Genomic DNA, 25,322 nt, shown 5'->3' with positions numbered 1-25,322 from the left:
GAGGAACCCCCAGCTCCTGGAAACTCAGCTGGAATTAAAGTGTACACCTGAAAAAACTGTGAAGATAAAGATGTTTTGGGCCATTTTGGGCTCCTTGTGACCACAAAGTGACCTCTTTACAAAGAAAATCGACAGCCAATGACTACCGCCAATGCAAGGCTCCAGAGATACCTGCACAGTGTGCCAACAGTCTGTGTTGACTGCCAGTGGAAAGCTCCAGCAACAACTGGCTATTTGAGTTACAGCAGCGACTGTCTGCGACCCCAGACCAGCACCTTGAGCAGACAACGACCTTCTTGAGGCCCCCCACCAATGCAAACAGAAATTCCTTACATGGACTAGAGAAGGTAACTCTTCAGCAGAACAAAACTGGCCCCTGTATCCCACCCGTGCTTCATCGCTGACAGCCTGAACTTGTGACTTCTCCCCTGGTTTAGCATGACCAGATACCAAGAGTGGCACTGTGTGCTTTCTGATGCTATTTTCACCTAAAACGTTAAAAACTCTCTTCTGACTAGAATGTTTTTGCTTTTGGCATTTTATTTATTATAATTAACTCTATTTTTCTAAATTGGGTTGGGATTTTTCTTGTGTTGTGTTTTTACTTTATTACTGTGTGAGTGCTCTATAAAAACTTAACACATTGCCTCCAAGTTAAGCTTGACTGCTTTTGTGCCAAGCTACCAGAGAGTTAAATACAGGTTTATTTAGTGCCTTTAGTGTTTCACCCAGATTGTATTTATAGTTTGAGTAGGGCTAACACTCTCTCAATTAATAACCCAATGCCTTACAAATTACATTACTGATATAAAGTTACAGAGGGATTTCAGAATTGCTATGAGAAATATACAAAACATGTGAACAAAGTTTCAAAGAGATCACTTTGAGACTGAGAAAGTTGGGGATGGTTGGCTAACATATCTCCTCTGAAATCAGAGCTGTAAAGACAGGCAAGCCAGGAACAAAAAATAGTGGTGAGTGGGAGTAAGGCTCTACCCTCATCCTACATATGGAAGTGAGATGATCACAGGCCGAATAATTACATACTGAAGTAAGGATCACATCAAGTCTAATACTGTTGTTTAAATTAAATTCCCATAAGTTATTAGTTGACAAGCTTCATATACAAATTCCACTTTTAGGGTCAGTTTTTGATGTTTCTCACATAAGCAACCGAGTCATAAACGCTCTTATTAAATATAAGCAGGTGCCATGCCTAGAATGTAGCTACGGTTTCCATGACAACAAGTGAAAACAGAGTTTCTATACACTGAAGTTTCATGTTAGAAATGCCAATGGCCTACAAATGTGCTAGATGAAGACTACAGTTCCTAAATTTATTTTTATGACAGAATAAACAGTAATTAACTGAGAATGCCCTTCTAATGCACAGAAAATACTGCCATACATCTTTCCAACATTTGACTGACATTTAGTTTAAAGAAAAACAAGATACTTTATATACCTTATTTTAAAAACAGATTTATTCTGTATATTTAGAAATATTTATTTTTAATAACTGCAAAAAATCAGCCACATGAGTGGAAAAGCTAATAACTGATTAACATAATGCAGTGGTATCATCTAAACAGAAATAGTGCTGATGTGCCATAATAAATTGTCTATTAGTAAAAAAATACATTTTAGGGCACACATTACAGCATCCTTTCACAAATTACAGTAGGGATACTTTTCAAGAATGTAATCAAACTAGAAATTCTCAATAAATCTTTAAACGCAACACTTAAAAAGTTAACTGTGCATTTTAAAAAAAGTTTACTTCTGTATTTTGTAGAAATGCTGCTTTATTGCTGCAGATGTTACAAAGTTCAAGGCTCAAAAGGTATGAGAATACAAAGATATTCTTTAGAAATTTTCAGTTCTTTATACAAAAAAGATAAAGCTTAAAAAAGTTAATTTACAAACCAAAAAACAAAAAGTGGTATGCACGCAATATATACAGGCATTCTTGTAACGTATTTTAGATATTTTCAAATGCATAGCATAAAGCATACCGTCATTCTTCTGGTTGATAAAATACAAACAAAATTCTCTCTTTCTCCACCGAATTCACAATGACATTTTTAGCTCAATACATCTCATGATATATTATAAGCGCAAAAGCCATAACGATTCTTCATACAGTAAACTATTAGATCTAAGACTATTAAACATCATGGTAAGGCATCCCAGCTGGTTAATATGTTAATGGCATTAATTTACAGATGTTCTGAGGCAACTTCAACCAAAGTCATATCACATGCCTTACTGGCTGTAAAGCAAATATGTTACGATAAACAGAGGGTGTACAGAGGGTGTGCTTGTGGTTAATTTGCTGTGAAGAGAGGTCTAAGCCAAATTGAAAAAACAATCTGACTAACTTTAAATATTTATTTTAAGAAAAATAAAGTATTAACTTACAGTAGACCAAAACAGTCATATGTCATAATCGTGTATGCTTTTGACTAAGCACAGTTGAGTTATCCCTTCCACTGTGTATGTTAACTTGCTTCTCTTTAATGAAACAGAATATAATGAAAATACATGGAGTAATAGAATAAATTACGCCTGCTCCTTCTTAGTCTTTTCCATGTATTTTGACTCCAGCTCAAGAGCTTAAATATTACCAATGGCAAGATCAGGCAAAATACAGGTGCCGCTTTATCACTTAAATAACATTTAATACTTGTTAAATTGATTCCGACCATAGGTAAGCTACACTGAGCTTCACATTATTTCCTCAGGTCACTTTAAATAAGGATTAAAAGTGGTCAATCAAAACTGAAACACAATTTGCTCCAACAAGGTAGTTTGGATCCCCAGGAAGAGATTTGTTTTGCCAGTGTTTAGGATCACCTGTGGGGGAAAAGGGGATAATGTTATTAAATGTCTTAAAGCAAAGAATCATAGCCATGCTACACATATTAGCACTTTGTACATTCACTGGAATTACATGGCTGTGGGTCAAGCCAACTCATTTCAATAAGTTGCAGTGCTGAACTCATGAACTGGCAGGAGAGTGAATGAGTAATACAATAGACTCCTGTGGGCCATTGGATAAGAAAAACATTGTTATAACTTGAATTTGTGGAGATCCTAATGACTTAATAGTAGTGTCCCAAAAAATCTTTATTACTAAAACAAATTTTCCTAGGGCTATAACCAGCTCAGATTATATTGCAGTTTGCAGATTCTAACGCAGTCAAAGTTCTTACTGCAGCTCATGGTAAACACTGATTCATTGATGTAAGTATTATTATGCGAGTTAAGCTAGACTTTGAAGAAAATGATGGTGGGCATCTGACAAATACTGTGCAGGCTATGGAATATATATATATATATATATATATATATATATACACATACACACACAATCTACAAAACTAAAGGTTACAAGAATGTTATAGTTAGGTTTATGATTTTACACACACAAAACCATATAAGTTCATCTGTTATAGAGTTATTTCAAGTAACTATAACTCGTGCCCAAAGATAACTATAACTCGCGCCCTCACCGTGCACAGTTTTCAGTTTTCTCATCAATAATTTTACTACCCATGTTACATTGATATTATCAATAATGTCATTAACAATGTCATGAGTGATGTAATTTCAGGGGTAATTATCAGTGCATGGCGAGGACCCGAGTCTATGTGTATGCCATTACAGTCTCACTGTTGCCCTACATGATGTGTTGTTCTTCCAGCGCCCATCCAGCCTGCCCTCCATGGTCAGCTTGTCACTCCAGCCCTCCTCCTCCCTTCCCTCTGTTTTTATTTGGGTGATATTTGTGCTACATTTGGGCTCTTTTTTTCTGATGGCCATATTGGGAGTCCTACTTGTTATGAAGCTCCCAAGAAGCTCCCTAATCTCCTCATTTACTGCAGTATCCTCAGTAAAAAATGCTTTCAGTTTTTCACTTTGATTCCAAAAATATGGCTGTCAGATGTCACACTTAACATAAATTGAGAATGTTAGTACTCTAGTGGTAGTGAACTGCTGATTACCGCGAAGTTAACTGGCAGTCTGCTGCGGGTGATGAAAGTGCATGTTTCAGTTGACATGTCAGAATGGTTTAAAGAAATAGGAAGATATCTGGGGACTCACTTAAAACGTGCACAAATTTTTCTTTCTACAGCACTAACCATAATTTCCATGCCAAAATGAAACCACTCATTTTGTTCCTTTCTAAATTAAATGTTTTAATTTTTACCAGTCTGATTCAATCAAGATGGCTCACGTGTGCCACACTTTTGTCATAAGTAGGAATGTTAGCAATCTCATTGTTCTTTAGAACACTCTGGGAGGCTGCAGTACAACACAAGGGAATCAACTGACAGGCTGCTCCTGTTGAAAGTACATGTTTTACTGAGAATGTCAGAATTCATTCTCATATAGCGGAGAAAGATAATGTGAATTTACAGCAAATATGCACTAATTTTCGCTTCTGGAGCACCTCCCATAACCTCTATGGGAAAAACATGAGAAAACTTTTCTCTCAAACATGATTCATAAAATCCAAGCAAAAGGCTCTTTCACAGGGTAAAATCACCTTTGCAACAATGATTTATATTGTAACTAAAACCTGTTATCACTCTTTATACATTCTCCTTTTAGTGACACTCAAAACCTGCTGTTCACTACAATGCACTTCAATGGGGTGCTATCATATATATTGGTCCCAAGATGGCTGCCATCACTTTCGGGTTGAAGTGCTGACAGCCAATCATGAAAAATAAACCAACATTGCAGGACAGGCAAGAAAGGCTGTGGCAATATAACAACCCATTAAGAGCAGAAGGAAGAGGCAGTGGCAGTACAACCATACAGGTCAACAGAACCAATTCAGGCAGGAGCTCCTGATGTTTTTAAGCCCAAAATGTCTTAATTTTATCTGACTCCTGCCAAAAATATGCTCTTTTTCACTGTAAGTCAATGGGGAAAATCAATTCCCAAGGTTTTTTTTTTTCTCCAAAATCTCCCTCTTACCAAGTTCAGAGTGTTGGCAAGTATGGTGCACTGGAGCAAAGAGGGCAGGAAGAATGGGGTAGTTACAGGGAGTCTGATGGAGATGGGCAGAGGCACCACACTGACCTTACAAGGAAAGCGTCTGGGATAGCAGGAGCACAATACACCACAGAGGGCAAGTGGTATGGCAGTGCAGAACAACAGACTACGGAAAGCAATAGGAAGGTGACAGGGCCATGCACATGCATAACAGAGAGGAGAGGGGAAAGAGGAAAGGGCAACAAGCTAACCACATTGGACAGACAGGAGGAAAAGTTGCAGCATAATTGTCCATGAAGGGCAGACGGGAGGGGGCAGTGGCAGCACACTGGACCATGTGGGGCAGGAGAGATGGGGCTGGTGCATGGAATCTGACAACAGAGGGTAGGGAGGAGGTGGATGTGGCAGCAAGCAAACTATTAAGGGCAGGCTGGAAGGGCAGAACGCAAATAGAACAAGTGATGGACGGAATGCTGAACATTGTCAAACATTCACCCCCAGTACAGAGCTCTGGGCCTAAATCCATTGTTTATTTGCTGCCCATGCCATTCTAGTTTGGACCCAGCTATATGCAAATCAGTCTTGACCCTGTTCCCCATGGGAACAGTCCAGCCCGAACTGCCAGGCTAGGTCTTCCCTGGACTGGAAACAAGCATCCAGGGGGCGGTTCCGGGGTTTCACCCCTCATCAGCCAGGCTAGCTTGAATCCAGTGGCATGGGAAGCACAGGACCCACGTCTGGGAATACCCTTCCCACTTAGGGCGACAAATGCAAATAGAACAAGTGATGGACGGAATGCTGAACATTGTCAAACATTCACCCCCAGTACAGAGATCTGGGCCTAAATCCATCGTTTTTTTCCTGCCCATGCCATTCCAGTTTTGACCCAGCCATCAGCAAATCATGAGGCACAGGGTCAGGACTGATTTGCATATGGCTGGGTCCAAACTGGGGTGGCATGGTGAGCAAAAGAACAATGGATTAAACCCAGATTTGTGACTGGGGGTGAGTGTTTGCATTGTTAAGCACTCCGTCCATCATCCTTTTGTGTTGCTAAAGTTGCCCTAAGTGGGAAGGGTATGCCCAGACGTGGGTCCCTTGCTCACTGTGATGAAGGGTGAAACCCTGAAACCGGTCCCAGGATGCTTGTTTCCGGTCAAGTGATGACCTGGCTTGGCAGTTCGGGCTGGACTGTTCCCATGAGGCACAGGGTCAAGCCTGATTTGCATATGGCTGGGTCCAAACTGGGGTGGCATGGGGGTGAGTGTTTGCATTGTTCAGCACTCCGTCCATCATCCTTTTGTGTTGGGAAGGGCAGAACAACAGGGCTGTAATGAGGGAGCAGGGGACTGAACTTGGACAATGGTTGGCAAGGAGGGGGGCAGGAGCAGCAAGCTTGGGTGGGGGCAGCACAATGCCAGGCCAGGCCCTGCGCCCAACACTCCTCAACTTGCATTGTAATGGGCATCATACTTGAAGTTAAAAAACCCTAGAAATTTACTGGAAAAAAACAAAGGTTTCAGGGACGTTGTAGTTCAGAAACAGAATAAAAAACAACCTTAGAAATTCACAAAAAAAAAAACGTAGTTAGGTTGACATTTAAACACACAAAACCATAGAAATTCAGCTGTTATAGTAACAAGTCAATCAATCAATCATAGAATTTATAAAGTGCTCTACATACCCGTGAGGGTTTCAAGGCGCGGGGGGGTGCTGCTGCTACTGATCGAAGAGCCAGGTTTTTGAGGAGTCTTCTGAAGGTGAGTAGGTCTTGGTCTGCTGTAAGTTGGTCGGGAGGGTGTTCCAGGTAGGAGAAGGATCTGCCGCCGGATGCGGGGAACAATGGCGAGGTTTGCGCAGCGGAGCTGACGGGTGGGGGTGTAGAAGCTGAGTCTGTTGTTCAGGTAGGCTAGTCCGGTGTTGTGGAGTGCCTTGTGAGCGTGGGTGAGGAGAGGAGTTTGAATGTGATCCTCTTGTCTACAGGGAGCCAGTGAAGGTCTCTCCGGTGGTGGGAGATGTGGCTGCGGTGGGGTACGTTGAGGATCAGTCAGACGGAGGCATTTTGGATGCGTTGGAGGCGTCGTAGGTTTTTTGCTGGGATACCTGTGTAGAGTGCGTAGTCTAGCCTGCTGCTGACGAAGGCCTGTGTTACTGTTCTTCTTGTTTCTGTCGGGATCCACTTGTAGATTCTACGGAGCATGCAGAGGGTGTTGTAGCAGGAGGAGGAGACTGCGTTGACCTGTTTGGACATGGAGAGGGAGGAGTCAAGGACGAAGCCCAGGTTGCGTGTGTGGTCGGTCGGTGTCGGTGAGGTTCCCAGGGAGGTAGGCCACCAGGAGTCGTCCCAGGCGGAGGGGGTGGGTTTGAGGATGAGGACCTCTGTCTTGTCCGAGTTCAGTTTTAGACAGCTGCTTCTCATCCATTCGGTGATGGCCTTCATTCCCTCCTGGAGGTTGGTTTTGGCGGTGCGTGGGTCCTTGATGAGGGAGAGGATGAGCTGAGTGTCTTCGGCGTAAGAGATGATGTTGAGGTCGTGTTGGTGGGCCACTTGTGCGAGGGGGGCCATGTAGATGTTGAACAGCATCGGGATGAGGGATGAGCCCTGGGGGACGCCGCAAATGATGTTCGTGGCTTCGGATCGGAAGGGAGGGAGGCGGACTCTCTGGATTCTGCCGGAGAGGAAGGAGGTGATCCAGTCGAGGGCTTTTTCTTTTATTCCGGTTTCGTGGAGGCTCGTTTTCAGGGTGCGGTGGCAGACCTTGTCGAAGGCGGCAGACAGGTCCAGGAGGATGAGGGCTGATGTTTCGCCGTTGTCCATTTGGCGTCTGATGTCATCTGTGGCAGCGAGGAGAGCGGTTTCAGTGCTGTGGTTTCGTCTGAAGCCGGACTGGGAGGGGTCCAGGATGTCGTTGTCTTCGAGGTGAAGGGTTAGTTGCGTGCTGACGACTTTCTCGATGACCTTCGCCGGGAACGGGAGAAGGGAGATGGGTCAGAAATTCTTGAGGTCCTTGGGCTTCTTGAGGAGGGCGCGGATTTCGGTGTTCTTCCAACTGTCCGGGAACGTCGCTGTTTCGAAGGAGATGTTGACCACCTTCCGTATTTGGGGGGCGATGGTAGTGTCGGCTTTGTTGTACACGTGGTGTGGGCATGGGTCTGACGGAGACCCTGAGTGGATGGAGTTCATGATCTTACGTGTCTCTGTGTCGCTGACGTTGGTCCAGGAGATCAGGCGGTTGGTGCGGGTGGTGTTTTCGGGAGTAGGGTCTGGCTAGTAACTATAACTCGTGCCCTAAGGTAACTATAACTTGATCCCTCGAAATCCACTGCTAATTACCCCAGACATTACAGCACTCAAGACAACTTCTAGGATATCACTGATAATATCATTGTAAAATATGAAGTAAAATATTGCTGAGAAAACTGTGCATGGCAAGCGTTGCTACTTATAGTTACTTGAAATAACTCTTCCTATAACAGCTGAATATCTATGGTTCTTGTGTGTGTAAAATCTGAAACTATAATGTCCCTGTAACCTTTGCTTTTTTAGTGAATATATATACACTAAAAAGTGTTAGCAGCCAATCGGATCTCTGCACGAGATCGTTGGTATTTGCGAAGTCGTGACCCCAGATATACAAATTTGTATTTCCCCTAAACTACTGAACGGATTTACACCAAGTAAGAAAAAGACTCATCTGTGTTCCAAGAGCTACCTTTGTGCCATATTTGGTGTAAATCCACCGAACGGTTCAGGCTGCAGGCGTGTCTAAAGAGTCTATGGGATTAACATGGGAAATTCACTTTTTCTTTGACCCACCCCCGCTTGACGGATGCCCTCAAAACTGTTCATGCATAAGAAGATTCTAGAAGGCACTTTTTGAAAGATTTCAGGAAGATTCATCAAGCAGTGCTAAAGATACAGGCAAGTCAGAAATGCTTTTTCTATGGAAACAAGGTCCCATCTATAACTACCTACTGGTGACTGGCTGTAGGTGAGATGTACAAGTTACTTACCTTCGATAACAAAATACCTGGTAAATGCATATTCTAGTTGCAGACTCCTTACCTTAGAATTTCCCCCAGACGTCAGACTGGATCCAGATATTTTTTTCTTCAAGCAATACACTTGCGCATCGGTGGGTGGTGTCGGTCGACTCCGTGGGCGTTGTAGTCACTGTGATGACGTCGGGAGCAGTACATAGATGCCTCCTCAGCGCAGTGACATCAGTTTCTTTTAATGACTTTCCACGCCAAAGCGCAGAGCCGCTAAGAACACTGCAATTGGTGCGTAAGGACCTGAAGGGGGAATCCCTGTCCCTAGAAATCAGTTCGCAAGTGGAGAGAATGGGTGGGTCGGTAAGGAACCAACAACTAGAATATTTCTCTACCAGATATTTGTTACCGAAGATAAGTAACATGTACATCTAATAGAGACTTCTATTTGTAGGTTATTTACCTTTGAATAGATACCCAAGCAATGCCATCCTCGGAGGTGGGCTGCGAGCCAAGATCATACTAGAAAGTCCTGCAGGACGGAACGACCAAAGTAGCCGTCCCGACGGACCTGACTGTCCAGGCAATAAAGTTTAGCAAACGTGTGCAGGGATGCCCACGTAGCTGCCTGGCAGATATCCAGGACAGGAACTCGGCGTGCTAACGCAGTGGAAGCAGCAGTTGCTCTGATGGAATGAGCGCGCAAGCCCTCAGGGGGTTGCTTCTTGGCCAAAGCTTAGCACATCTTGATGCAGAGAAGATGGTACGTGTTTGCACCGCTTTCCCTTTCTTCGCACCCACATACCTGACAAAGAGGTGATCGTCCACCTGGAAATCTTTAGTACGATTTAGATAGAATGCCAACACTCTTTTTGGGTCCAGACGATTGCATTTCGCCTCCTCATGGAAAGGATGTGGGGTGCATAAAAAGTAGGCAAGGTGATGGACTGGCCTACATGAAAAGGCATCACAACCTTGGGAAGGAAGGAAGCCTTAGTGCGCAACACCACTTTGTCGGGGTTCACAGACAAGAATGAAGGCTTGGAAGAAAGAGCTTGAAGCTCACTCACTCTGTGAGCATAAGTGATGGCAACAAGAAAGACAGTCTTGAAAGTGAGGAGCCGTAAAAGGCAATTGTGCATCGGCTCGAAGGGAGTACACATTAAGTAAGTAACAAAAAGATTGCGGTCCCACTGAGGCATGAGAAATGGAGTTGGAGGAAATAAATGGGTGAGATCTTTAAGGAATCTATTCACAAACAGAGATTTAAAGTATGAGGGCTGATCAGGTAGCCTAAGAAAGGCTGAAATGGCTGATAAATACCCTTTAAGGGTGCCCAAAGCAGAGCCCTGCTGGGCCAAAGAAATAATGAACAAAAGAACCTCAGATAGAGGGGCAGAGAGGGGATCAACAGATTTGTTGGTACAACATGCCACAAATGTATGCCAACGACAGGCGTATACCATCTGGGTGGAGGGACGCCTGGCTGACAAGATAACATCGCAGACTATGGGTGGAAAATAAAAAGTCATCAACTGCCGCTGCTCAATCTCAATGCATGAAGGCGGAATTTGGACAGGTTCAGGTGGAGAGACGTCCCCTGTTGCTGCGACATAAGGTCCGTCCAAAAAGGCAGTCTGAATGGAAGATCGGTGCCCATGCTCAATAGCTCTGGATACCATACTCTCCGTGCCCAGTCCGGAGCCACCAAGATAACTTGGGCCAGTCGTTCTTGATTTTCTTGAGAACTCTGGGCAGAAGTTGTTTATGCGGAAAGGCGTGAAGGAGGCCGGAGTTTCACTCGAGACGAAAAGCATCTCCGAGCGAGTGCCGCCTTGGAAACTCCAATGCGCAAAACAACTTATATAGCGCATTCTCCACGGAGACAAACAGATCTAACCAAGGCTCCCCCCACTGCTGAGACACCTTGCACCACCTATGGATGGAGATGCCATTCGTGATCGGCTGTGCATCGACAGCTGAGCTCGTCTGCACTGACATTAAGAGAAACCACTAGATGTTGAACCAAAAGGGTAAATCCCTGATGTGCCAGCCACGTCCAGAGGCGTAGTGCCTCCTGACAAAGTGTCCAGGACCCTACCCCGCCCTGTTAGTTGCAGTACCACATGGTGGTAGTATTGTCCATAAACACTTGAACTACTTTCCCTTTGAGAAAGGGAAGAAATGCTTTCAACGCAAGCCTGATCGCCCGGAGCTGTATGGAGCCCAGACTCCACCAGAGACCCCGCCTCTCCCATGTGGCCGCCCCAACCCAGAAGTGACGCATCTGTCACTATGGATAGATCTGGCTGGGGAAAGGAGAGGGACCTGCCGTGGACCCAATGCTGATTTGAAAGCCACCACTGCAGGTCTTTCGCAGTCCCCTTTGATATCTGGACCATGTCAGAGAGATTCCCCTGATGCTGCGCCCACTGGAACTTCAAGTCCCACTACAGAGCCCGCATATGCCATCTGGCATGTGTCACTAGCAGGATGCAGGAGACCATGAGGCCCAGCAGCTTCAGAGTCAGTCTCACTGAAACCCAAGACAGAGACTGAAAGATCAGAATCATAGCCTGAACATCTTGGACTCGCTTTTCGGAAGGATAAGTCCGAAACCGCACGGTGTCAAGAACAGCTCCAATGAAATGGAGCATCTGAGAGGGAGTCAGCTGTGACTTCAGCACATTGATAGTGAACCCCAGCGTATGCAGGAGGCCCACCGTAGTCTGAAGGTGGGAGATGATTTTCTGGGGTGAGTCCGCCTCCAACAACCAGTCGTTGAGGTAGGGGAAGACTGAGGCCCCTAAGCTGCGCAGATGAGCTGTAACCACAGCCATCACCTTTCGCGAACACCCACGGGGCGCTGGTAAGGCCGAAAGGGAGAACGGTAAACTGATAGTGCTCATGACCTACCACGAATCGCAGGTAACGTCTTTGGGCAGGCAGGATAGGAATGTGGAAATAAGCGTCCTGAAAGTCCAACGCTACCATCCAGTCTCCTGAGTCTAAGGCAGACAGGACCTGAGTCCAGGTGAGCATTTTGAATTTTTCCTTCTTGAGGAAGTAGTTGAGGTCCCAAAGGTCTAGGATAGGATGTAAACCCTTGTCCTTTTTCGGCACCAGAAAGTTGCGGGAATAACCCAACCTACTTCTGGCACAGGTACCTTTCTCTATGGCTCCCTTGGCCAAGAGAGCTGTGACTTCCCGGTGGAGAAGTGCCAAATGATCGTCTGAAAGTTGGCTTATTGATGGAGGCATGGCTGGTGGGGCAGATTCTAAGAGGAGGGAATAGCCCTTTCAGACAATCTGCAAAACCCACCAGTCCGTAGTGATGGATTCCCAGTGGGGCAGGTGATGGGGAATCCTACTGCCAACTGGACTGGAGTGAGGGGACGGACTAGGAGGGTTTGGAGGCTGTAGTGTGGGCAGGGGTGGACTGGGCAGACCTCTGGTTTCCTGTCCCACACTCCAGTGGGATTCCGCGTCCTCGGCCACCCAGCGACTGAACAGCATGGGTGGGAGAGGCAACAGGGAGCCCTTTCCATGGCCTCGAAAGGCGGACTGTTGAGGGCGAGGGGCAGCGGAAAGGCCAAGGGACGAGCCGTAGCCCGGGAGTCCTTGAATCTCTCCAAAGAGACAGGAGCCATCAGAGGGCATGTCCATAAGCGACTGTTGGACATCCCCCAAAAGTACGCAACAAGGCCAACGCCATTCCCACTCCAAGTCGTCGGGATAAGGATCGGGTTGGGTCGATGGTGGGCACCACCGACGCCAGGAACATCAACAATCGAACCGGCACCGGGGAAGGTCTCAGTGGTATGAGAGGCATCGGTGCAGATCCACAAGCAGATCTGGAGGGGATCTCGTGGCCAGAGCCGAAGCTGCCAGCGCTGAACCCAAAGACCTCTCGTCCAGACCCCTAGGACCCGAAGGCACCGTATTGGGGTTGGTCCGTCCAGAAATGAGGAACAGGCCTCATAAAACTCCTTCAATTGGGCAGGGGTCGCTCCACCTCTCGGAAATTCGGGGAAGCGTGGAGCGGACCTAGAAGCAGGCTCCGAAGACGAAGGCCTCAAGCACCGACACTCCTCCCGCATCGTATCAGCCGAGCGACAGGGCAAAGTAGAAGGGTGACGGGACTGCTTCGACTTCTTCTTCTTCTTACCTATGCCCGAAGACTTGGAGGAAGAAGAATGGTGGTGGCTCTGCAAACGGTCTCAAGACGTTCCTCTCGAGCAAGACCGGGACCTACCCAGAGTAGAGCGCCGGACCGCCATGAGCTTGAGGGACCACTCCCTCAAGGCCTTCGGGTGCATGGCCGAGCACTAGGAGCACGACTTTCGGTCATGGTCGCACTCCAGCCACCACAAACTGATGCAATGCGGATCCGTCAATGCACCTTGCAAGGCCTGAAACTGGTCTTCGGGGACAACTTGACGCACCAAAAACTCACCCAAAAACTCAACAAAGTGGTCGAAGTCGGTCAAAAAGAGACCAGGGTAGCTCTCTCTGGATCAGTGTGTGGCGCGGAAAGAAAATAACTGGCGTCACTGCGCTGAGGTGGCATCTATGTATTACTCCTGATGTCATCACGGCTACTACAATGGTAACAACGCCCGTGGAGTCAACAAACACCACCTACCGACACGCAAGTGTATTGCTCGAAGAAAAAATCTCCAGATCCACTAACGCCTGGGGGAAAATTCTAAGGTAAGGAATCTGCAACTAGAAGTCTCTATCAGATCTATATTACAAATGTATATATATTTTTTTTTCCTTCTTCCTACTGGTAATAGCCAGTAGTTAGTTATAGTTAGGACCAACTTTTCCCATGCACAAAGCGTTTTTGTTTTGCTAAAAACATTGGCGCCATTTAATGAATCTTCATGAAATTTTCAAAACTAGTATGCCAGTTAGCTCAGTTGTTTGGAAAGTTTTGGAGTGATTTGTTGAGCGGGGGTCTGAGAAAAACATGCAATGTGCATGGGGATTTTGCCGTTTTTAGACACAACTATAGCATTAACCACTGAACGGAATTGAACTAACTATGGCAGAAAATTTATACCACCCACAATGCTGACTGAGAAATGTGATGTAAAGAAACCATTCAATGTAATATTTAATAGCACATTAGAAAATATACTTACTTGTAAATCTACTTCTCCAGCATCAACCTTTATAGACTGATATGCCTCTCTGATTATTCCTTAATGTCAACCTGCTAGTCCTTGGTACATTAAATAGGATAACGCTGCTTAGGCCCTTCTTTAGAGTTTTTTTTACTACATTTAGAACAACTCGTATTCACTGTATATAGATACACATTTTTCCTGGCTTTTGTTTAGTTTTTTTCAGCTGATCATTAGAGTAAGAGGGATTTGGAAATGTTGTAAAGTTCTTTTAGGTTTTATATTGCTTTGAGGTCCAGAATGAGTACCACCTTTTCAGCAGACGCTCGTAATGCTACAGCTTTTATAGTTAATTGGAGTTTTAAAGCAGAGAAAACTTTCCTCTTATCCTGCAGGAATCTCACAAATAATTGGGTAAGGGAGTATGATGCCTTTACATTACTACTGAATGTATTCATTTTCAGTTAGATAGTGGCACTACAAGAGTGTTGTTTGAAGAGAATAGCAGGTTAGAAGAAACCTTTGTAAAACGTAAAACAAATGGTAAGCCTTAACTCTGTGACTGGCATAATGAATGTAATATTTTTTCTTTTCTCTGTCCTTGAGCTGACAATGTAGAAGGAATGACGTTGGACTAGACCATCCAATCAATACAGAGAACATTCTTGTTTTAACTTTTGAAGACTCGAGCACCCAACAAGCTTGCAACTTTGGACGAGGTCCGCCTTCACAGGAGGAGCTGAAAACGCTGTATTTTCTTGAAAGACTCAAGTAACAGCTGATGTGCTCCTTCTTGCAGTGTGAGGTGGTTCATGAACATTATTTTATGGCGCACATCATAAGAGTGCTGTCTATTTTGATCATCAAGACTTCGTTTCTGATCCAGCTAGGTATTCTTTTCTTTGCGCTGTAACTTTCAAGCCCCTGATGTGTTTTTGTCTTCTGGATTCCATGAATTCTTGTCTAAAGAGTGGTCAGAATGGGTGTCTGATGTCTCCAAGGACTGCAACGACATTCTTTTCCTGAAACAGTTTTACTATGACTACTAGGATACGAAAACAATCTGGAAATGTTATTTACCTGTACAAATGCCTCTCTAATGACGGATGCTGTCTAGACGCATGTTAAATTTATAAACTAAAAAGGATAATCCAGAGTCCCTAGGCTAGATGTCAAAAATATACTTTAGTGTTCTATGAATAGGGCTCCTAGTTAAACAGTATTTCTGTTTTTGAGCTTTCTGTCTGTGTGTATTCATGCTTATTTTGATCTTTTATGTAAAAATGAAGCAACAATGGGCATAGTTCCACATTTATTAAACAAGTAAATGTCACGTTTGAATGTCTGACAGGGTTTAGCCATTTACAGTAAAACATATATGCATTGTAGAATAACTAGAAAGCTGTACATCTACAGTTACTTGAGCTTCATTAGATAATACTTTTGTTTTTGTAATCTCCCCTACCTTTTAAACTGCACAGCTACTGACCCAGCACTCATAAATGACAGTAGTTAGAATAATTCAAACTAAAACCTATTTTCTGTCTTTTTTATGTTTATTGTAAAAAACATACAGACAGGAAACTAGATTGTTCTAGCCTACAGGACCTCTCAGAGTTGTGTGCTCCTTTACATCTTGTTCCTATAGTGAGTAATAGGTTATTTCATACAGGGAGATAAGCTTGTGAGCAGCAGTTTCAGCACAGTTCTCCTTTTAAGAACAAAATATATAGCCAAATCTCTGACGCAGAAAAAACAGGCATGTTGGTGGTAAAGTTAGAGGGTATCCTTTGCTGGACACCTACGTCTACAGTTAACTTTTGTTTATCCTGCAAGGGCATCACTTAACATTCATATTCAAAGAATAGATTTAAGAGCAATGCCCATCCCAGAGGGCAACCACTGGATGCTTGATAATGGAAAACGGTTACTGATGGACACCTGATGCTCTAGTGCATCTGCTAATCCCTCTAATTTCAAAGCAACAAAGACACACATCAGGACATTTTCAAAATGTGCTGCCAAGGCTAAATCATCTCTCATACAGTGAGTGCGCCTTCTGGTGTCTTCAAAGTATTCTATTTGTTTTGATGGAATCTGAAAAAACTCGGAAATTAGCCAATTGTATCAAGGCTGGGTACTAAATTTTCCAAGTCCAGTTGGAAGCAATGACAGGTTATTGTTGACCCCAAAGTCCTGAAATTCCTCAGAGTCGTTAGGGTCAACACAATTAGGTAAAATTCATATAATGGTGTCCTGGACCAGTATATCAACATTGTATTCTCTAGAGACCCTGGACCTGATTTATACGAGCCTGCAAAATTTATGAACAGTTATATAATAGGATCTCTCCAGGTTTCAAAGAGAAATACCATGTATGTGGGTAGCTCCAACTCCTGCTTTCTTGAAAAGTAAGATTAGAACATTGCCCAGCTCCTTGCAAACACATGGAAGGTGCTCAATAAGCAGATTACATACTGGGATGAATCAATCGATGATAAAGCTGCTCTTTTGGAAAAGTCAACCCTTTTCTTATTTCTTTGTATTCAAGGTGATCACATACACTAAACTACTGCCTTTCTTTAAATCGCTGGAAAGAAGTGTCAGTCTGATGGCCTTCAAATGCAAGAAGTTTATTTAATAAATGGATTCTCACTGAGCCAAAGGTGCAGAATGAAAAAATCTCGCCCATGGGTTGCCTAACATTTTAGAGAAGCATCCATGATTACTGTTATCTGATGTTGGTGCACTTCCACGGGAAATCTCTCAATGTGCTCTTGATGGGAACCTGTCGGTTGAGTAAGTGCCAAAAGTAGGGTGAATTTGGAATCCTGATAGGTTGTAGTGAAATTGGAGACTACCGAAGCTTAGCACATCCCTGCAAAGCTCTCATGTGCTGGCAAACATGTGGGATTAGGAACATACACAGAGATATGAAGCCAAGCAGAGAGGCAACATTCCTGCCCGGATGAGAAGTTTCCCAGCTGATCTGCAGGATCCTCTGGAACAATATGCCTCTTCTTCATTGATGGACACAACATTCTGTGTGCGCTCAGAGCTGCCCCCACACTATATACCTTAATCAGAGGAATCTATGATGATCTCACACAATTCAGTACGCAGCCCAGGTTCTGAAGAGCTTTGGCAGCAGCTGCCATTGAGCGGGCTTTCAATAGGCATTAATTCATAAATATATAAGATTTGTGACATTAAAGATAGATGTGTTGCCTTCAATGTAAAACATTTTTTAAAGACCATAGGAGCCAATTTCAAGTTGAACAGAACCCTGAATAGGTAGAGCATAATTCCAATCATGCTAACAATAACTGTGATGATTTCTCCTGAATGGAAAATTTAAGTAAGCATTCTGTATGTCTGTGATGGTAATGAAGAAATTCTTAGGACTGAGAAATTGAGCTATTGGCAGCAACATGACTATTTGAAATGCCTTTTAATTTTGTGTATGAACTTGTCTAGACAACTAAAATTAGTATTTTTTTATCCATAGCAAAATATATGGACTGCATCCTTTTACTTTGCACGCAATAAGGCCTTCTTGCCCTTGTACGTTTTGTGTGAAGAGTATTCACCTCCTCTTAGAGCAAGAAACTCAAGAATATAAGAGGTTGTCTTCATTTCCAAAAAGCAAAGAACATTCTGCACCTTGCCTCCCACTAAGTTGCCTAGTTCAGTTTCCGACGGAGGCTGTAGGGCTAGCTGTAGCATATCTTTCTTGAACCCTGTCTTGTTGGCTGTGTAAAGAAGTACACAAAAAGTGATGGATAGAGTGCTTGAATTAATTTCAGCCACTGGTAATTACCCGGGCTGCACCCCAGTCCAACATTGTTTCGATACACGTTACCTCAGCTTGGACCCAGCCATATGTAAATCAGTCTTAACCTTGCTTTAATGGTAACAGTCCTGCCTTAACTGCCAGGCCAGGTCCTCCCTGAACCAGAGAACAAGTAACCTAGGACTGGGTTTGCCCCGATTATAGTTCTTCAATCAGGTAGAACTTGGTTCTAGTGTGACAGGATGCATGGGACCCATGTCTGGACATAGCTGTCTAACTTAGGGCAGCACACTGAAGTGTACAAAAAAAGTGATGGATGGAATGCTTGAATTAATCTCAACTGAACCTGGGTTGCTTGTGTGGAGTCCAAAACACTTAAATGACTCGATTTAAAAGCCCGTGGAATTTAGAGACCCACTCTGAGGAGTTGAGGGTGTCTCCAAAACTGGAACACACTTTTGAGTTACAATATTGCACTAGGACATCAAATATAAGAGACCCATTCATCAGATCCACAAATAAGATCTTGTGGTCTTTATACCTTTCCCCATAGTGCCTGTGTGCAGGATTGCCTTGCGATCAAGGTGCGGAGCACAGTGCCTTACTGAAGGTTGGGTCGTGGACCCAGAGCCCACTAGATATGGTTGAAATCCATTTCTACGGTCATGGAAGGAAGGGGGTAGAAAGCAAGGCCTGAGTGAGTAGCTTTGACAAAAGGCAGGGCCTATACTCACAGCGTTGAGCGTTGCTGATGGCTATGTCCAGCAGTTGCTTGGTGTAGGAGTACTGATCAATTGGACTGCGCCCATAGCTTTTTGGAACCAAGTCCTTAACTTCGCAGCCTGCCAGAATCCCGTTCAGAGGGCCATGGAGCGGGTAGGTGTTAATGGGTCCAACAATGGGGGTTTTATTTACTCCTGATGTCCTGGAGTTGACCTACCATTGTTCCTGAGCTACTGGGCAAAGTACACCTTCAGCACTTGACTCTCAAGCGTAGTGTAGGTCAAGCAGTCCAAGGTTTGACAGGATTGAGGTAGACACAGGGGGTGAACACATTCTTACAGGTCAAAATACACTCAGCAGCAATAAGTGTTTGTTCAGTCAAATACTTGCTTTAATGAAAAAAAAAAGTATTCATTTTCAGCTACCACCGCAAAGTAAAATACAACATTCACAAACAATACACACAGTCCGCTGAGGTCAGTGCTGTAGTGATTTATAGGTTTGTCCCAGAGTCCCACTTCCCTCAAGCTAGCCGAGGTGGTTATTCTCCATTCACTCTAGGCAACATTCAGATTAAGGTCTACTAGTAGTCCGAGCCTCAGAAGTGTTCCAGTGCCGAAGCACTGGTGCCGGATGGTCTAAAATAAGTCTTACCCACAAAAGCAGCATCGGAATGACCGGATTCTCTGAGCCCACTACCTCCACAGATGCTGGGGCTGCAGCAGCTGTCTGTGGTAAGTTCTTTGCATGCGGCCTGGCGAGCTGTGCTCTGCAGTCAGTGGCAGCCAGTAATTTTAGGAGGGAGGGGGCGGGCGGGAAGCACACTCACACTTATTCATTCACACACGCACGCACATCAATTCACAACACTCTTCAACAAACATGCATGCACGCACCAAATTTTTTTAAAAAAAACACACACACACAAACACACCTGTGATCGGAGGTCCCAGGAGGGTTGGGACTGCTGCTGTTATTGAGACTTCTGACCCCTCCCCACTCTGTGACGAGGTGTCACTGATTGACACTCGCCCTGGGCGCTTCAGGGCTTACACCTGAAGTGCCCAGGTCGAAGTCAATCAGTAAAGATTCCCCTCGTCACCGAGGGGAAGGGCCTCGAGGCACCTTTGCTGAGCTGAGGAGGTCACGCCCATAGGAGCTGTGACCTCTTCAGCCCAGCAAACTTCAGCTTAGGCAGCCAGGAGTTTGCGCAAATCGCGCATGTCTCGCTCCTGGCTGCCTGATCTGAATATGAAGTGTCTCTGTCAGGCTGACCTTTGCTCAGCCTGACAGACGCTCTTCATGAGGGGCAAAAGGTAGGGGGCATGGCCCCTCCGCCGTAAAGGACGAGCCGCGGCTGTCTGCAGTCCTTGAGTTCCTAACACGCTGTTGTGCAGTGGCAGGGGGGGTCTCGTTGCTCCTCCAAGCTGAGCAAGTTCTTTAGCTCTTCCCACGAGTAGTGGGAGGTGTTGAAGGTTCTGGTCCTCAGTCATGGTCAGGCCTGCTAGGGTCACCACACCAGCCTTTCCGTCCTCCAATGATGACCTTTTCCAAGTGTTTGGTCCTGGTGACCCCCTCTGCCATACAGGTTGACCAGCGTACCTCTGCACAAGTGCTCAGCATGGCAGACTCTTCATGGATTGCTGGATTTCCTCTACATTATGGGCTACAGTCCACTCAGCACAGCAATCTCTTCAGGGCCGCACCACCTGGCATACAGGTTCGCTGACTTCTCAGCTCACACGGGAGACGACCAGTTTGGTACAGCAATCGATCATTGCTCACTTCACGGAGGCCCTCTTCTGCCATATGAGACTTGCCAACTTTCCATGCACACAGACAGCGACTTGATCGGTGCAGCAGATATCTCCTCACACGTTGCTACCGAAATCCATCCGCCTGGATTCCCAACTGAACCGCACTCCCTTCGCTTTCCTCTTCCTCACAGGGCACACCTGTCTTGGCAAACAGGTTGAGAGGTGCTGGTGCTCTAGGTCCAGGTCAGGAGGTCTTGGATTCCCTGAGTGATGTCCCCTCACCCAGCTGGGAGACTAGCAGGCCTTGGTCCCCAGTTTCTCCTCCTCACACAGCCGGACTGGCTGCGTGCCTGCTGACAATCTTTTGGGTTGTCCAGCTCACCCTTCTTTTAGTCCATTTCCAGACACCAAATGTGATTTAGAGCCAGTGTCTTTGTAGTTTATATTGGAGGACTGATTCCTTTTGACGTGCTCAGTCCTCTGGACTCTCTTCTTCCAGAAGGCAGTCTGTCACAGCAGGAGTGACTCAAGATCTGATAGCCTCACAACACATGCCACGAGAGTGACTAGATCACCACACCTGGATGTCAGACAGTAATATGCATATCAAAACGTTATCCCCAGGGACTCAGCCCTACTCTTTATGATTCTCTTTTCAGCCCCATCTCATTCCTGAGATCTGCCCAAGCCTCTTCCTTGTGATCTCGCTTGGAATTAAAGATCACCCTTCGATGTATCCTAGAAAGCCTGTCTCTCCCTTTCTCCACCGAGTCTGCCACCAAGCCCACAGAAATGTAGCAATACACAAATCTGTCTGAGAGAGTACTCTACCCCCTCATGTTTCACTCTGTAGCTCTAGGTCTCACAAAATGGAGTCTTCATGTATTGTACTACTCACAGGCACACATACACCCTGCATATGGATTTAACAGATGCACTGCACAGCACTACATCCTCAGTCCCATGCATGTAACATACACACACTGTACAGTACTGTAGTATCTCTGTATTGTACCATTCAAAAGCATACATACACCCAGCACGTATACACCACACTTTCTGCACAGTACTACAAACGAAACCGATACAGGCCAAGGGTGACTTAAGCACACTGCAGTGGAATTTTAAACAAGGGAGCCTGTAGGCCTTACTCCTGCGACACATAAAAAGGATCTCTTCACACCTACTGATAACAACATGGTATGCCATCACTATTGTGCCCATGCTGCTTAACTCTTGGAAAAGGCAACAGCCTTTCACTGCTATGAGGGCAGCAATTTGGACACTCCTCCCAGTCCAACAAACCCCAATCCATAAGACAGCTTATGTCATGGGGTACACACATGATCAGGGTTTGCCTATGACAACAACAAAAATCAGCATTAGGGATACAGGAATCAGTACAGTTGGGGCATTCAGGGCAGTGGTGCAAGTTCATTACCACTGGGATGACTTTTATATCCCAATACAGCCCTTCTCAACAAGCCCAAAGTCTGTTGGTATGGCAACAGTGGGCCCTGGTCTCCCCATAAAATCACACTCAGTTCATGTATGGCTGAATGGGTAATTTGTGCAGCCAGAGCATATTGGTGTGGCCCAATGCTAAGTCATGTCTAATTGATATGGGCTCCACTGATCAACGAAAGGGAGAGGCCACAGTCTTAATCCGATGTTCTCCTTTATATCAGAACAGCTTTTCCTTGAGATCCAACAGCTATCTGAATGATCCAACTTTCTAATTACATTTTACCTCAATAACGGCATCTCCACCTCCAGGCCACCCTCAGTAAAATCCCATATCTCTTTAATGAAGACTAGAAACTGACTACCTCAAATGTATAAGGTCCCTTAAGACTCACCTCTTCAAACTGGCATTTGGATAGTAATACCTTTCCAACAACAGCCCTGCTCAAATACATCCTATTTCCATCTCAGTAAGCCACTGAAGACCACCTTTGCCTCTTCGTCCAAGCTCTCAGGATGAAGGCTTTGAGAGCTACTGGGGTTCATATATGATGGTGGACTATCTAGAGGCACTGTCCATTGCTGCTGGATGAGTAACTGGCTCGCTACCACCAGCACTACGAAGTGCACCATAATGCTACCAGCTACTCTGTTATATTGTACTGATTCGCCCCCCACCCCTCTAACCCCTCATCCCTCCCCCACCCAAAGGGCTCAAAGACCACTGTAGGATGGATGACAGCACATTCATGGAAGAAGGATTCACCAGCACTGTGGTAGTGGGCATGTTCAACTGTTGATAGAGAACAAATCTAGGAAAGTTTATAAGCCCCTTCTATAGTGTTGTCTAAGTAGTGTGCTGGTGGGAACATGGTTATTCTTGACACTGAATCTGTCAGGCACTGCAAGTATAACACATTTTCATGACAGTTCATTTCTTAGCATGTCCAGGTTATTAGCAGTTGAGTGTCATTAGCCTCGTATTTGAAAACATAAGCAGTGGATATGTGAGCGTCCTGTCTGATGTGATGAAAATCCAGTCCTGAAGCCTAGAAATGAATTGTGATAAGGAGAATGAAAATCTTAAAACTGAAATGCACATGCTACTGGAGAGCAAGAAAATGATGGCTGCGGCAAAGGCATATGATGCTCTTTTCCCAATCTGTTTTTTGTTTACCAAAAATCTGCCAGGAAATCCTATCATCAGGCATGTGTATAGAGCATAAAAAATAAAACATTTTCAAAACATTATTCTGAAATTTACACACGCAGAATCAGATGAGTGGTAAGCATTTGAAGGTGAAATAAAGACATGAAACACCTCATTATACAGCATAAACATAGACCCAATCACCAAGAAAATGCATCAGTACCCACAAGCCCAAAGGACAGAGAGAAGACAGCATACCCGACGAGGAGTCGGATGATTTTAGAGCAAAAGACCAACCATCAGGGGTCATAGACGCACAGTGTGGTAGGCGCAGCTCCACTGGTTTCAGAAATTTTAATCCATGGGGCCCACACATTACCAAGGGGCTCAGCAACGTTTCACCTGTGAGAAATAAAAAAGAAAGACAGCAATGGACACTGTCAAGTCGGAATGGCACAAAGGCATTTCAGATTAAAATGCATATCTTTGAGGATAATTAAAAAAAATTACACATTAACTAAATACCAAACATTCTTATGTTTCCAGTCTTAGTACACATTTTTACAGGCTGCCCTTGTGACAATGACATTGCAGGTAAACAGTCTGATTCTGAACCCTTATCAAGACAAATAGATCACATGCACCTCTTTCAGTTGCAAAATTATCCATCCCAATCTTTCCAGCATCCCCTTCAGTCTTGAATCTGTGACAAGTAGCTGAGGGACACCAAGCTATTTCACATTCATCAACTCATCAGCCCCAAGTGCACACCTCCATCTGCACAACCTGACCCAATCTTAATTTCCACTCTGCCTAGACCCTGTACTCAGACAACCAAAGTACTCAGACTTCCTCTCCCACTACACTTGGCATCATATTGAAAATGTTAATAGCTATACAATTTGGTCCCAATCCAGCAGTTTGTAATCTACTTCCATCATGCATGCTGGCACATACTGCACTATACCAATCTCTGGAAATTCATAATATGTTTGTTAAATCCATCCCTTTGCTCATTTATGTTAAGCAGGCAATCTCCTATTAACCCTGGGTATCTGTGTCATGTCAAAACCTTTTAATACCTAATCACTCTAAGCCCTCTCTGCACCACCTCTAGAACAAAGTAATTTTCTTCTACTTCCTTAGCACCGGAACACCTACTTCCTCATTCCCCAAGCATCTTCAAATAACCTTGAACTGAAATTATATCCCCGTTTTGGCTGACCTTCATAGTAGATGCCACAAGTATCATGATCACTCCATGGACAAAGTTCAATATAAATGTACTGTAACGTCTCAGTCACTTGGCTACCTGCTTAACACACTGCTTTGGAACCGTACTCTGCCAAATTCCTTTTGTAGCTGTGCACTGATGTTTTACAGACTAGGAACATGGTATATTCTACGTACGTCAGACCATTAAATACAGCTCATATGCTGTGGCAGGAAAGTTACTAAACCTAGGTCATCAAATATTTTCAAAGAATATTGTTAAACATGTATGAGGCTCTCTTACTATAAGGATCAAACTATCAGTCAATCAGCATTTGTAAAGCACTGCACTAGCGCTCATAGGAGGTATCTGGGCGCTGTGGTGCGAGGTCTCCATGGAAGAGCCAGGTCTCGAGTTTCTTACTGAAGTCTGCAAGGTAGAGTGCTGTTCGAAGGTGGAGGGGCAGGTCCTTCCAGGTCTTGCTGGCGATGTAGAAGAAGGAACAGCCACCACTGCGGCTGTGCAGATGCAGGGGATGTGTGCGATTGCTCCTGAGGCGGCGCAGAGGTGTCTGGTGGGTGATGGAAGTTCAGGAAATAAGATTAGCTGCCCAACCCATGGTTGACACCCTCAATGTGAGAGGTGAGTAAAAAGGGCAAAGGTGGCACTGATGCAGATGTCCATACAACGCTTACCCCCCGCCCCCAACTCATAAGTTGGTCAAGATCACAACGGAAATGTGGTAGGCAGATGTGGATCCATGTTGGAAGGGGTATGAACCCACAGTCTTATGTCTGGCCACAACGATAAGTAGGCAGAACTTGCATTGGATGGCTAATACAAGTCCAAATACTGGGGCTGCAACGAACTCCTGGAAAGTGAGGCAAGGAAAACCACCTGGTAATTAGAGGTCAGTATCTCTAGTAGTCTTGAAAACCTCAAAACCAATACGGCTTCACCTACCAAGAAGTGGTCCATAGTTGGCTGAAAAGCAATGCTCTCTCTGGGGGATGGAATGCTTTGCAAGGCTTGAGTCTAGAGTTGCCCTCTGTAGCTGAAGATCTGTGACAATAGTGGGGAATCCATGGAG

The 25,322-nt window shown here is 44.8% G+C and overlaps 1 protein-coding gene across 8 annotated transcripts in view; it reads right to left on the bottom strand.

Annotated features, from left to right (window-relative positions):
• Positions 1-1,466: 1,466 nt before the first annotated feature.
• The window catches only part of TJP1 (tight junction protein 1), a 478,449-nt gene continuing 454,593 nt past the window's right edge, over positions 1,467-25,322 (bottom strand). For 5 of the 8 annotated variants that reach the window (XM_069222373.1, XM_069222379.1, XM_069222375.1 and 2 more), the window contains 2 exons: positions 23,278-23,421; positions 1,467-2,856 (listed from right to left, as the gene is read on the bottom strand). In XM_069222373.1, the coding sequence (XP_069078474.1) occupies positions 2,762-2,856; positions 23,278-23,421 (239 nt within the window). In that variant the 3' untranslated portion in view covers positions 1,467-2,761. The remainder of the gene's footprint in view (positions 2,857-23,277; positions 23,422-25,322) is intronic. The other 3 variants (XM_069222378.1, XM_069222381.1, XM_069222377.1) reach the window with 2 other exon arrangements.

Source organism: Pleurodeles waltl, chromosome 3_1 (assembly GCF_031143425.1).
Source record: "Pleurodeles waltl isolate 20211129_DDA chromosome 3_1, aPleWal1.hap1.20221129, whole genome shotgun sequence".
Taxonomy (NCBI): Eukaryota; Metazoa; Chordata; class Amphibia; order Caudata; family Salamandridae; genus Pleurodeles; species Pleurodeles waltl.
The sequence above is the reverse complement of the archived record's forward strand: the minus strand, read 5'-3'. Positions and strand labels throughout refer to the sequence as shown.